This window comes from Enhydra lutris, unplaced genomic scaffold (assembly GCF_002288905.1).
Source record: "Enhydra lutris kenyoni isolate GAN:26980312 unplaced genomic scaffold, ASM228890v2 scaffoldscaffold9, whole genome shotgun sequence".
NCBI classification, from domain to species: Eukaryota; Metazoa; Chordata; class Mammalia; order Carnivora; family Mustelidae; genus Enhydra; species Enhydra lutris.
This window is the reverse complement of record NW_019154093.1, coordinates 58,117,577-58,131,754: the sequence shown is the minus strand read 5'-3', so window position 1 is coordinate 58,131,754 and position 14,178 is coordinate 58,117,577. Positions and strand designations below refer to the sequence as shown.

At 41.0% G+C, this 14,178-nt stretch overlaps 1 protein-coding gene across 2 annotated transcripts in view; it reads left to right on the top strand.

The window, feature by feature from the left end:
• LOC111143050 (transforming growth factor beta receptor 3) overlaps positions 1-14,178 on the top strand; it is a 194,087-nt gene that overhangs the window by 11,571 nt on the left and 168,338 nt on the right. For both annotated transcript variants that reach the window (XM_022496486.1, XM_022496484.1), the window contains exon 2: positions 11,406-11,577. In XM_022496486.1, the coding sequence (XP_022352194.1) occupies positions 11,490-11,577 (88 nt within the window). In that variant the 5' untranslated portion in view covers positions 11,406-11,489. The remainder of the gene's footprint in view (positions 1-11,405; positions 11,578-14,178) is intronic.

Below are 14,178 nucleotides of genomic sequence, written 5' to 3'. Positions count from 1 at the left end.
GTAGGTGCTCAGTAGGTGGTAGCTGAGATATTTTGTGGGGTTGGAAGAGGAGTGTGTTAGCTCTAATAGGAAGGGGAATGTGGAATAAAAACATGAACAACCACAGAGTAATTACAAAGCAGCATGTGGACAAGTCTTGGCTGTGCTACTAACTAGCTGTGTAACGGTGGGCCAATCACTAAGTCTTTCTAATTCCTGGTTTGCTAATCTGTAAAATTAGAGGGCTGGAGTGGATGTTATCTATTTCTAACGTTCTGGGTCAGCTCTGGGTAGAAGATAACATGGAACAAATTATACACAAAATGTTAAGGAGACTGTTCACAGGTGGGTGGGATTAATTGGAATGGTTTTTAGAATGAGGTGAGGGGAATGAGTAGCGTTCATGGAGTTTAAGGAATAGAATAAAAATGGCAGGTTTTTTTTTTTTTTTTAAAGATTATTTATTTATTTGTTTGAGAGTTAGAAAGAGCACAGGAGAGGCAGAGGGAGGGAGTACAGCAGGCTCCCCGCTGAGCAGGGAGCCCAACGTGGAGCTTGATCCCAGGACCCTGAGATCAAGACTTGAGCCGAAGGGAGATACTTAACCGACTGTGCCACCCGGGTGACCCCACAATGCCAGTTTTGATAAGATGGGCACATCTGACAAAATTCAGGTTTTGTGTGTGCCTTCACTGCTCAGAAGATAATGATTTAAATATTTTTTGTTTATACAAGCTACGTATTAAAAATAGGTACTATAGTATTAGTATTTTATTTACACTTACGTTGTCAAATTGAATGTTTTCCTTGGAGAATACTTTCCCATTTTGTGAAATCATTTGTACTAGCCATCACATGATCATGTATTTCAAATTTCCACAAGCGTATTTGAAGTCTCATTTTATAGGAGGGATTCAGGATTAGTTGTTAGTCCATATAATGACAATTATACATAAGGTATAGAATAAAATATGTTCTTGTTTAATCTCTTTGTATTGGAGATGAAGAAGTTAAAGCCCAGAATGGAGTGACTTGTCTGGACTTGTAAAACACGTTGGTGCCAGAACTCCTGTCTTGCCTGTTCCTTTGAAGCTGCCTGAGGCATAAGTTCTTTCTTAGACACAGCTCTTATTTGTTGGTTTATCACTTATTATTGAGGAACGTTTTGATAAGTCGCCATCCTTCCATACTTTTAACTGTAATATACGCAGTCAAGTTTTATACTTGCTACCCACTATGGTACCGTCATTGGATGGCTGCTATATGCCCAATAGGTAGGCTGTTACTACTACCAGCTAGACCGAGATCCTTCTCTGTAGAGTGAACAGATGCAGGGAAGCCATACCTAGAAGGAAATAATCACATAAACATTTACCTGCAGAGTTGACTTGCACTACATTCCAGGTGTCTGAGTTTTACTTCCTCTGAGGCAATCCTAGGAGGCTTCCTTAAAGAAGTAGTGCTCGGGGTGCCTGAGTGGCTCAGTGGATTAAAGCCTCTGCCTTCGGCTCAGGTCATGATCCCAGCCTGGGATCGAGCCCCGCATCGGGCTCTCTGCTCAGCGGGGAGCCTGCTTCCTCCTCTCTCTCTCTGCCTGCCTCTCTACTTGTGATCTCTGTCTGTCAAATAAATAAATAAAATCTTTAAAAAAAAAAAAAGGAAGTAGTGCTCATACACGGAGTTAAGACTGAAGATCGTGGTAAGCAGCCGTGTCAGGGAGACTATGGAAGGTCACTGAGTTCCAACACAATTGGAACACTCTTCTGGAAACAAGGGCGTGGTCCTTTTGTGGGGCAGAATTGAGGCAGGTGCGGCTGGAGCGCGTGGAGGATAAGGTCAGATTAAGGAGGCAACATCCAGCAGTCATGGGAAGGGTTCTGGTTTTCATCCTTGACAGCAATGGGTGACCATTGAAGGGTTTTAATTCTTAATGTTTCACATGCCTAAACTGCTGAGCCCTCTCTTTACCAAATAATATCAGTGAAATAATTGAAATGTTATCTATTGAGGGATTACCCCCATTTAAGAGATATAATATTATCTTGGAAATCAATGAGAGGAAGAAAAAAATAAGAGCTTAATTGTAGTTAGCAAAATAGAATAGTCTATTGCTGAAGTGTTTATTCTGAATTCATATTATTTGCAGAATTCCTGTGAATATAAATAATCACGTGACTAAAATATTTTAGTAAATTACTATATATTGTACAAAATAGTCTTATGGGGGTCCCCAGAGTTTTTGTAATGGCTTAGTGCTTGCTTGCTAGTGCCTAAAGGATGATGGCTCGTGTCCTGAGGATATTCAGATGTGCTGACTTTTGCTGGAATAATTGCAGCTTCATGATTTAATCAGCCCTTGTGGTGATAGCTGATTCCTCACTCCAGGCAACTTGGTTGGTGGCGGTGCCAGGCTGAGTTCCTCAGCCTTCGGCTAAACCCCTGAAGCTAATTTGGGCATCATAAGGTAGAGTCTAGGAAGGCCATGCAGCCAGATCCCTGTAACTTACACCAGAGTTGTTCAGACAGTAGCTTTACCACACTTTCAGAACAGCTTTGCAATATTATGACTATCTTTAGGGCTCCAATCTTGTATTGGGTTTGGAGTCATTGGTTTTTGGTAATGTAGGTATTTTTTTTAGATTCTAGACAATGAAGTCTAATCCCCAAATGAATACAAATTTGATATAAACTGTATTATTTTGCTGCTAGTAGTTTGCTTGGTATTTGAAAGTCTAGGGGTATTTTATTTTATTTTATTATTTATTAAAGATTTTATTTATTTATTTGACATACAGAGATTACAGGCAGAGAGATAGGCGGAAGCAGGCCCCCCGCTGAGCAGAGAGCCAGACATGGGGCTTGATCACAGGACCCCAGGACCATGACCTGAGCCGAAGGCAGAGGCCTTAACCCACTGAGCCACCCAGGCGCTCCGAAAGTCTAGCGGTATTTTAACCGGGGGGGAAAAACCTCAGTGACTATTTTTGTTTTTTAAATGCACTGTGTGGGCCTGGTATTGTTTTAGGTACCATGCCCATATTCTAGCTCACATATTACAATCAGAATGTCATTAACATCTTACAGATAAGGGGATGGCAGAGGCTGTCCGACCTAACACGTCTGGTTAGGCCTAGTTTAGAGTTCCCAGGTATCGTTCTCTATTAATTTTAGCTTAAAATTATAAGCAACAGAAATCTTTGAATGCAGAAATATTAAATGTGAAAGGTGGTTCTTGGAATATTGCAAGGATGGGTGAAAAATCCTAGTTAGTGAACTTGAATAAAGCGTGGTCTTTCACAACAATGTGGAATATTTCCGTGCCCACCCTCTCCTTTCTGCCATATTTTGTTTGGGCAGTGAGATCTGTTGTGCTTGGGATAGACAAGAGGGGCTTTTAAGGACTAGACTGAAGGTCAGCCCCAAGGGAACTAAAGATGCTGGGGCCAGCCACAGATGTGCTGGTCACACTCTCAGTCAAGAGTGAGGGTGGGCCAGGCCCTGGAGGTGCCGGGGAGAGTAAAGTCCAGCTTTTTGGCACATCTTGTAACCTCTGTGCCTGCTACCTTTCTTGCCATTGAGTCTTCATGTGGAATTCCTTCCCATATGTAAGGTAGTTCAAAAGTAATTCTTTTTTTTCCTGCCACCAACAGCCACAGAATGTTGGGATTTTAAATGAATCTTAGGCCTCGGGATCCTTCTCTATGGTAGAGATAGTCAACTGACAAATAGTGATAGCTTATCTGCTGTTATGTATATAATTTCATTTGATTCTTGGAGTGACCCTGTGGTGTAAATAGGGTTAGTTTCATCTTAAAAATAAAGAAATGGGGTTGAGGGGCCTGGGTGGCTTAGTCAGTTAAGTGTCTTGACTCATGATCTCAGGGTCCTGGGATCTAGTCCTATGGTGGGGCTCCTTGCTCAGCAGGGAGCTTGCTTCTCTCCCTGTCCCTACCCCCTACTCATGTGTGCACTTGTGCACACACTCTCTCAGATAAATAAATAAAATCTTTTTTTTTTTTAAAGATTTTATTTATTTATTTGACAGACAGAGTTCACAAGTAGGCAGAGAGGCAGGCAGAGAGAAAGGGGGAAGCAGGCTCCCTGCTGAGCAGAGAGCCTGATGGGGGCTCGATCCCAGGACCCTGAGATCATGACCTGAGCCGAAGGCAGAGGCTTTAACCCACTGAGCCACCCAGGCGCCCCAAATAAATAAAATCTTAAAAAGAAAAAACCACAACTGGGCCTGCATTCCGATCTAAGCCTCTTTTCTTGTCTGATCTGGTATGAGCCTTTTAAAAATTTATTTTAAAATTTTTAAAAGATTTTATTTATTTGACAGACAGAAATCACAAGTAGGCAGAGAGGCAGGCAGAGAGAGAGGGGGAGGCAGGCTCCCTGCCGAGCAGAGAGCCCGATGTGGGGCTCGAACCCAGGACCCCGGGATCATGACCTGAGTCTAAGGCACAGGCTTCAACCCACTGAGCCATCCAGGCGCTTCGAGCCTTTTTTTTTTAAATTAAAGATTTTATTTGTAAATAATCTTCACACCCAACGTGGGTCTCCAACTTACAACCCCAGGATCAAGAGTCACAAGCTCTATCAGCTGAGCCAGCCAGGTGCCCCTCTGTTGTGTCTTGATGGATCTTGCATGCACTGTGGGCTCCCTTCAGTCTATTCTCCATAGGGTGCTCAAGGAAATCTTAGTTTATTTTTAATTTTTATTTTTTCCAATTATATTGAGATTAATTGACACAAAGCATTGTATAAACTTAAGGTGTAAAATGTGAAGATGTATGTGTGTATATACATACATATATATACACACACATATATGTATATATGTATATATATACATATATACACATATATATAAATGATCACCACAATAAGTTTACTTAATGTCCATCACCACACTTAGTTACAAATTTCTTTTCCTGTGATGAGAACTTTTAAGATTTACTCTCTTAGCAACTTTCACATACAGTATTGTTAACATGTGGTCATCATATTGTATATTATATCCCCAGGACTTCATTTATCATATAACTGATGTTTGTACCTTTTGATCACCTTCTCCCACTTCCCCTGCCCCTTACCTCTGGTAACCACCAGTCTGTTCTCTGTTTCTTTTCTTTTCTTAACTTGACTCCACACCCAGCGTGGAGCCCAGTGTGGGTCTTGAACTCACGACCCTGAGATCAAGAGTCAAATGTTTGACTGACTGAGCCACCCAGGCGCCCTTGTCCCGTTTCTATGAGTTTGGCTTTTTAGATTCTACGTACAAGTGAGCTCATACACTATCTGTCTTTCTCTGTTTGACTTACTTCACTTAACATAATGTCCATGGGGTCCATCCATGTTGTTACAAACGCAGGATTTCCTCTGTGTGTGTGTGGCTGAGTAGTATTCCATTGTGTATATATACTGTATTTCCTTTATCCATTTATCTTTTGATGGACATTTAGTTTATTTTCAGGTCTTGGCTGGAACATAGGGGTACAGGTATCTCTTCAGCATAGTGATTTTATTTCCTTTGGCTATATACCCAGAAGTGGAGTTGCTAGAGTATATGGTAGTTGTATTTTTAATTTTTTGAGGAATCTCTGTACTGTTTTCCATAGGGCTTGTACCGGGAAAAAAAAATTTTTTTTAGAGTACAGTCTATGTCCAACATGGGGCTTGAACTCATGATCCTAAGATCAAAAGTCGTGGCTCTGCCAAATGAGCCAGCCCGGTGCCCCTGTCCTGGGGAAATCTTAACCCAGTAGATCCCACCACCTCCCTGCTTAAACCCTTTCTTAAACTTTATTCCTCTCCTTTTCCTTTCAGGCTTACAGCCTTGCTCCCTCCAGCATCAGGGAACTATAATGGTTCTTCTACCTGTAATGTCATCCCTCACCCTTTTAAACCTCTACTTATCCTTCAGGTTGTGGGTACTTTTCCTCTAGAGCTCTTCTTATAGCGTCTGATTACAAATTTGTGAGTATTGGTCGATTTATTTCACCAGACTTTAAGGCCATGAGGACAAAGAACATATCTCTTTGCTTGGCCATTATCTTCCCATGGCATAGAGTAAACAATGACTAAAGACTTACTGAAGGGGGAAATGAAGCTCAGGAAATTAAATATCTTGCCTAATGTAACAAATGGTGTTACTTCTATTAGAATATAAGCTCCATGAAGGCAGAGTTTTTGGCTCCTTTTTTCACTGCTGTATCCTTGGCATCTTCAACAGTGCCTGGTTTATAGTAGTCAATATTTGTTGACTATTGAGTGTGAATGCGATTATTTTTTAAAAATGTTTTTATTTTTACTTTTATTTTTTTAGAGAGTTAACTCATTTTGGAGAGAGTGAGGCAGGGGAGGGAAAGAAAAACTTAAGCACGCTCCCAGCTGAGTGTGGAGCTGAGCGTGGAGCCTGACACGGGGCTCAATCTCATGATTCTGAGATCATGACCTGAACTGAAACCAACAGTTGGATGCTTAACTGACTGCGCCACCAATGTGACTGGATGCCAGAGATTTCTTATCCAAGCCCAGGACTTTTCCCCTTGTGCCAGATCTGTCTGAAAATGGGGATTTGGAATTACCAGTTTCTCTTTATAGTAGAGAAATCTGAGAATTGCTGTTGTGATTCAGTAAGGTGGCTTTGCTTTTTCTGTGTACAGGTCTCGAAGGGCATCCAAATGTCATTAGACAAACAACAGTATCTCTTCTACATCCTGTAAACCCCTTTTTACAGGCTGCCAAGCTAGATACTGATGTCATCCATCCTGCCTCATTTCTGAATCCCCTGAATAACATGTTGAATAACCATCAGAACTGTTCCTCTATCAGCTTTTATTTAACCGTTTGCAGACTTCATAGTATATTTCTCTCTCCAAAATTCACTTACACGTCAGACCAGAAACTTTTTAATGTTCTATTAAAAAATAATGTCATGTTTAAGGTACCAGAAACTCAGGTGTTTATTTACCATCTGAGTTTAGGGAATGATAATTTTTTTTTTATTCCACTCAATATATCTCTGTCTTAAAGATCTTCAAATTTGTTGAATATTTTCCTGAATAGTCTTGGTGTGAAGATACGACAGTGCACAGGCTTGTGCTTCATCTTGCCTTTTGCAGTTTTCAGAGTACTTGGAGTCACACAGCATTACCAAGGATTCTTTATTTGTTAAAGTTGCCACCTAGAGTCCTGAAGTCAAGTCACTCTGTGATTAGTAGCGATTTGTACAAAGGGTATATGTCAACCTGGAAGTCCCCTCATCCAGTAGCAGCCCCAGCAGGCTTCTCCCTCTCTTGGAAAAACTGTTCTGTTTTCAGAGATTGAGAATTGCGAGGGAGAAGATGGTTCCTTGTTTGTGGTGAGGGACCTGGTTCTGGGAGGGAGAGCCTGTCATGGGAAGACCTAGTTTCTAATCTTGGCATTGCTGTGTTACCCTGGGCAAGTGCGGGGCTGGGAGTTTGGGTGCTTTTTGTCAATGAACTCATGTTGATCTCTTCCACTTTAAAAGCTGTTACTTACCTCTAGCACGCCAGTTCCTTTAATTGAGAAATTGATCCCCTCCAAGTTCATTGTAAGTTCTGATCTTAAATAATCTCATGTAGATAGCCAGCTGTGTTAGACATGTAAGGGGAAGTTAGTAATTTCTCTTGCTGGCTTTTAGCCTATTGCCAGACATCATTTTACCACATTTTTCCTCTAAGAGAAAGTTATGCTTTTCTAAAAAAAATTCCGATCAACCCAGGGAATGCTGTTCCCAACCAGTTCCTTTTGAACACTGGTGTAACCCATGATGGATTTCATTTGGGGAGGGATTTTTCAGCTAATCCTGCTCTTACCTGTGCATATTCTTGGATCACTAGGGAATGTGGGGCAGCATGCTCCGTGTCATGGCCTCAGAAATAAACACAGAGGAGCTCTGAAATTAGAAGAATTCAGATCACATTTGTGTGTGCGTGTGCGTGTGTGTGCGTGCATGTACATTTTATGTCTGTTAAGCTCTCAGAATTTTTTTCTGCTCATTTGTAGATACTGAAAGTACTGGTACCCTTTGTATGGAACACATTGCTTTGCAGTGTGGATGAACTGACTTGCACCGTGGACCCGAAATTATTCTTTCAAGATCATGGAGTACCTTATTTATATTTCTAAAGGAAGCATTTAGTTTATAAGGTCCAGAGATATTCAGTGGGTTTAGAAACTTCGGTTTGGGAGTCCCTGCTCTTTGCAAATTGAATGTGATCTAACCTGATAGAAAGAAAAGAGGAGTTTGTATTTCCTCAGGTTATATTTCAGATCTACAGCTTTCTGGGAGCCTCGATCATCCAGCATCCTTCGCGTTGGGGAGCTGATCCCTGGGTTGTACATTGAGGTGCTGATGTGTGCAAGTCTTGGCCGGAATCGGAGTTCCACAGAATGGGAGTGACATGCTCCCTTTTTTATTCTCCTCTGCCTTAGGATCCTGTCACCACATTGAGAAGATTAGACAAAAACTCTGTGCAGTTTATTTTCTTTTTGAACAAGTGACATTATGGAGAGACTTTTAAGCTAAAAGAAGAAAAACTCCCTCTTTGTTAGAAGCAGCAGTGTGTAGTTTCAACTTGTCTTGGACTTCCTCGGAGATGTTTTAAGATCCGGCATAAACTTGCTGTGGTTTGCCTTTGGGCATTAAACTGTTTAGCTTGGCTCCCTTGTATCTGTAATTGCTGCATTTTAATAATTGCCCAATATTCTTGTCAGCAATTTGCAGTCTATATTTTTAATAGAACTTTTTGCCTTTCTTTCCACAGGTTCATTCAGACCTGGTTTAAGCCCCTGGATTAATGCTCACAGTCCCACAGACCCTCTGCAGCTGCGGGCAGAGGGGGACATAAGCTCATTAAATATTCCCACAAGCCTTGTGCTGGTTATAGTTTATGTGCTCCATAAAAATCCTCTGGGAAGCCATCTTCTTCTGAGATCTCCTTTCAGGGTTTTGCTTTATGAAAATTGTTCTTAGCATTTGCTGAAATAGCATATTCCTTTGGAGAGAGTTTTCCTTATCTACCCATTCAGGAAATTTAATTTTTTAAAGGGAAAAATAGGGTCAAATTCTCTTTGCTCTCATTGACTTTTCTTTTTTTTTTTTAAAGACTTCATTTATTTGAGAGAGAGAGAGCGAGAAAGCATGAGTGGGAGAAAGGGCAGAGCAGGAGGGAAAGGAAGAGAGAGAATCTTTCAAGGAGTCTAATGCAGGGCTTAGTCTCAACCCTAAGATCATGATCTGAGCTGAAACAAGAGTCGGATGCTCAACGGACAGCCCTGCTGTCATTGACTTTTTAAGTTCACAGAGGAGACTTCCATTTCATTTGAGTTGATCTGAAATTACGGTGACAGCAGTGTTGGACTTAGAGGGATGATTGAAGTCAATTTCATCGTTTCCAAAATTATCTAATTAGACAGTTTTTGAGACAAGACACCACTATGCCATTAATGACTTGTGCCTCTACTTACCTGGCAATTTTGTGCTTTTCGTGATTCCATTCTTTAGCTCACCTCCTTTTTGTGTCTGTTGAAGTATTCATTTTTCAGTAAACAAAAGATTGAACTGACTTTATAGTAGCTTAGGATTACATAAATAACCACACCCTAATTTCTCCATTTTGTTGGTATAAATTTACCTCAAAAGGAATGGACAAGTAACATTTATTGATTGCTTATTATATGTTCTGCACTGTTATAAGCTTTATACACCCATAAACAAACACGTGCGTGCGAGATAATACAGTCCTCGCATACAGTGGCCCATACAGTAGATTCTCATGTAGAATCGTCTGCCCAGCATAACCACTTGGTAGGTGGCAGAGTGGATTCATACCTAGGCAGAATCTTAACTGCCATTGTAATCTATTTTCTGTTCATGCTAGGCTTTTAATCACTGTTGTACATCAAGACTGACTAGCAGAACCTCTTGTGTATATGATAATTTAGTTTTAAGGCATATATAAAAAATTATTTTGGATGTTAGAACTTTATTATTATTTCTGGGTCTTACAAAACCCCAACATAGTAGAAAACTCAAATGGGAATCAGTGACAAGGTTCCTGTGCCTTCCCACCAGTCTCCCCCAATCGTCCTCTTTCCCTTCTTATAGGCAATTAGTGTACTACTGAAAAGAGCCCTTTTTAAAAAAAATTTTTTTTAGAGTGGGAAGGGGGTCAGGGCAGAGAGAAAGGGAGAGAGAGAATCTTAAGCAGGCTCCATGCCCAGTGTGGAGCCCCGTGCAGGGCTCCATCCATAGCCCTGAGATCATGACCTGAGTTGAAATCTAGAGTTGGACATTGAACCATTGAGCCATGCAAGGCACCCTGTGAAAAGAGCCATTTTAAGTATCTTTTCCTTAACACTTGATGCAGTGAACTAAGACCATTTAATTAGAAACTAATTTTGCCATTGTTTTTTGTATTTTTGCACTGTATCTGCAAGTACCCCAGTTGGCTTTGTCTCTGAAGGTAGCAAGCTAGTTCTGGAGACAGTGTTTCTGGGTGAGGGTCCCAAAGCTGTAGTCCCCAGCTATTTGAGATGGTTCCTGGAAACTCCATGATCTTTCCTTTTTCAGCACACAGATGAGATGGGTCTTTGTGCTTTTAGCCAGTTGCTGGGTAACTTCTATTCCTGGTAAGAAGGAATCATGCCTTTACACAATGCCTGGAACATAGTAGGTGCTCAATAAATGTTTGTTGAATTGAGTAATTTCTGTGGGTTGTGCCAGGCTCAGGGATATAGGGCTGGAAAATATATTTGGTGTGTCTAGGACCACAGGAGGGATATTCAAGTTAAGCAAATGACGATAAAACTTGTCATTCAAGGCTCTGGATAGCATGAGGTTAGAAGGTACCTCTGCATCCTATGGTCCAGTAACCAGAGTCTCGGATGGAAGACCTGTCTCCTGTTACAATGTTGGCAAACAGTTGAAATGAGAGCTTTACTTTCGATGGTTCTTTATTTTTCACATTGATTCTAAACGTATTTTGGTTTGATTGTTGTGATGACTGTCGTTACACTGAGATTGAGTCTCTGGTCAGAGTTGTGTTTCCTTGTTGACATCAGGAAGTTCACGTGTCAAGCATTATTGATTACTTTGGTGCCATAACGTAACTGGTGATGTTGTATTATAGGTGAACCTTGATTTTCTTCTGTATTCCTGAAAATTTTATGTAAAAGCAAAGACTTAAAGTGTCAAAACTAAGCATTTTTTTACAAAAGTCTTTTCTTTAAAAATCTTCATTAGGTGATTAGCACCCCCACATCAGCTTATTGGGGTGTTTGTAAAATAAATGTCTCTTACACTTTTCAGAAATTCTTCATTTCACTTTGATGTGTGTTTTTGAAAAGCAGTTTCTGCATTAAGTTTTCTTCTTGAAATATGTTTATTTTTACAGGCAATTTGAAAATTGGAGAGGAGGATTTTTAAGGCCACTTCCGATTTGCCAAGACTGTCTACAGTCTGAAGCCGAGGTGACTGAATGGGGCATGCTTGCGGAGAGATAAAAATGCCTTCTCATTATGTGATGGCCGTGTTTGCCCTGATGAGTTGTTGTGTGGCCGCTACAGGTGAGTTGGAGAATATAGCTTGTACATTTGTTATTTTCTTTCTGATACATTTTTCTTCAGAATCTTCAGTTTGGAAAAATTTAGGAAATGGGAGGTTTATATGAATTGTGAGTTCTGAGAAATAAAATATTTGACTACCAATTACATAGTATGTGTGCCTACGTTACATTTTACTAGACCGGTGCTACACATTCTAATGTCAGTGACATGGTTGCCTAACTAAATCTCAGTGCTGAGATGGGTAAAGAGAAACATGCTGATGCGTCATCCCACTTAATTTTGTTCCATGCATAGATTACATTTATTTTCTTGTCCTAAGTAAGAATTTCACGAAAGTTCTTTTTGTTATCGTAAAATGAATAGATCTTCTAGTGAGAGGCAACACTCCTGGCATAGGATGCTTAGGAAGTATTAATTTTTTTTTTTAAGATTTTTTTTTTTTTTTTTTTTGACAGAGATCACAAGTAGGCAGAGAGTGGGGGAGGGGGAAAGTAGGCTCCCCGCTAAGCAGAGAACCCGATGTGGGGCTCAATCCCAGGACCCTGGGATCATGACCTGAGCCAAAGGCAGAGGTTTTAACCCAATGAGCCACCCAGGCGCCCAGGAAGTATTAATTTTGCCTATTTAGGTATTTTAATATGTCATTTTATTTATTTATTTTTAAAAAGGTTGTATTTATTTATTATGTATAGAGATTGAGCACAAGCAGGGGGAGCAGCAGGCAGAGGGAGAGGGAGAAGCATGCTCCCTGCTGAACACGGAGCCCGATGTGGGGCTCAAACCCAGGACTCCAGGATCATGTCCCAAGCCAAAGGCAGATGCTTAGCAGACTGAGCCACCCAGGCACCCCTGTAATTTTTTTAAAAAGTGCAGAACTGTGCTTCCTGGAGACCATCAGAGTATGAGATCAGAGATTAGAAGTGAAAAGACCTGGTTGGAACATTGTTTCTTAAGTAAGAGTATCAGATCCCCCACATCATGATCTTAGAGTTCCCAGTCAGGGTTACTTAATGAATTTGGAAGCTTAATTTGGTCAATTTTGTGGTAATTTGCTTTGTGTCTGCTGTGTAATGAGCTACATGAAAGAATTTGTTGGACCAGTTCTGTAAACTGGCTGGTCTCAACAAGAAACACACTTGAAAAATGATTAGCCTCTTGGTTTTGATTTTGGCTATTGAATTCACATACAGATGAGACGATAGTGATGATAATAATTGCCCTTTGTTGCATGTGGACCACAACGAGCACTGGGCTAAACAATTACAGAATCTAACAATGAATAAGGATATTCTTATTTCATGAGCTCCCTTAATCACAACTCTGAGGTAGGCTTATTTTTCCCATTTGACAGATAATGAGAGGAGGTGATGTGCACAGTGTCATGTGGCAAGTGGAAGAGTCAGATTTTATGTCTGTGCTCTTCACCTGTGCGCTGTATGAAGAAGCCAGTAAGAAATGGTACAGGCTGAGGCACCTGGGTGGCTCAGTTGGTTAAGCATCTGCCTTCGGCTCAGGTCATGCTCTCAAGGTCTTGGGATTGAGCTACTCGGTGGGCTCCCTGCTCAGTGGGGAGTCTTCTTCTCCCTCTGCCTCTGTCTCTGCCTCTCCCCCAGCTCATGCTCTCTCTCTCTCTCTCTCTCTCAAATAAATAAATAAAATATAAAAAAAGAAGTGATGAAGCCTCCAGTAAACTCAGACCAGGAGTCATTTGTAGGCACAGGCTGAGGGCAAGTCAGTTTGCAGAACTTGGTTTATGAGGTTGGACAGCAGAATGTCCCCTTTTCATTAGAAATATCTTGAGAGGGCGTCTGGGTGGCTCAGGGGGTTAAGCCCCTGCCTTCGGCTCAGGTCATGGTCTCAGGGTCCTGGGATCAAGCCCCACATCGGGCTCTCTGCTCAGCAGGGAGCCTGCTTCCTCCTCTCTCTCTCTGCCTGCCTCTCTGCCTGCTTGTGATCTCTGCCTGTCAAATAAATAAATAAAATCTTTAAAAAAAAAAAAAAAGAAAGAAATATCTTGAGAAAGTTGGTAGTTTTCTTGTTTTGTTTTTTTAAATGCCAGTGTGAATTTGAATTGCCCACTCTCTGTCAGCAGTTTCGTTTTGTCTCAGGATTGAAGAGTTATTATTTGTCTCTTAGCCTTTGCATTAAAACTGATCTTAATTAAAATCTCATTGAAAAGGGACGTCTGGGTGGCTCAGTCAGTTAAGTGTCTGCCTTTGGCTTAGGCCATGATCCCAGGGTCCTGGGATCAAGTCCTACATTGGGCTCCTTGCTCAGCGGCGATCCTGCTTGTCCGCTCTCTCTCTCTCTGACAAATAAATAAAGTCTTAAAAAAAAAAAACTCATTGAAAAGTTGTAGAAAAAAAAAGAGAAAGAGAAACGGCTTGATGGAAAATGTGCTATTTTGATGACAAGAAGTATTACCATACTTGGTGGGTTTAAGGCAGAATTTTCTGCTTTCATTGATGCCTAGGACTACAAAAACATAACTGAAGAAGGTACTTCACGGGAAAGTGGTGGATTGATGACTCTCTATAGCCTTGATGTATTAGATAGTGAATCAGTTTTGATTAAGACCTTCCTTCCTCTTTCAGCCATGGG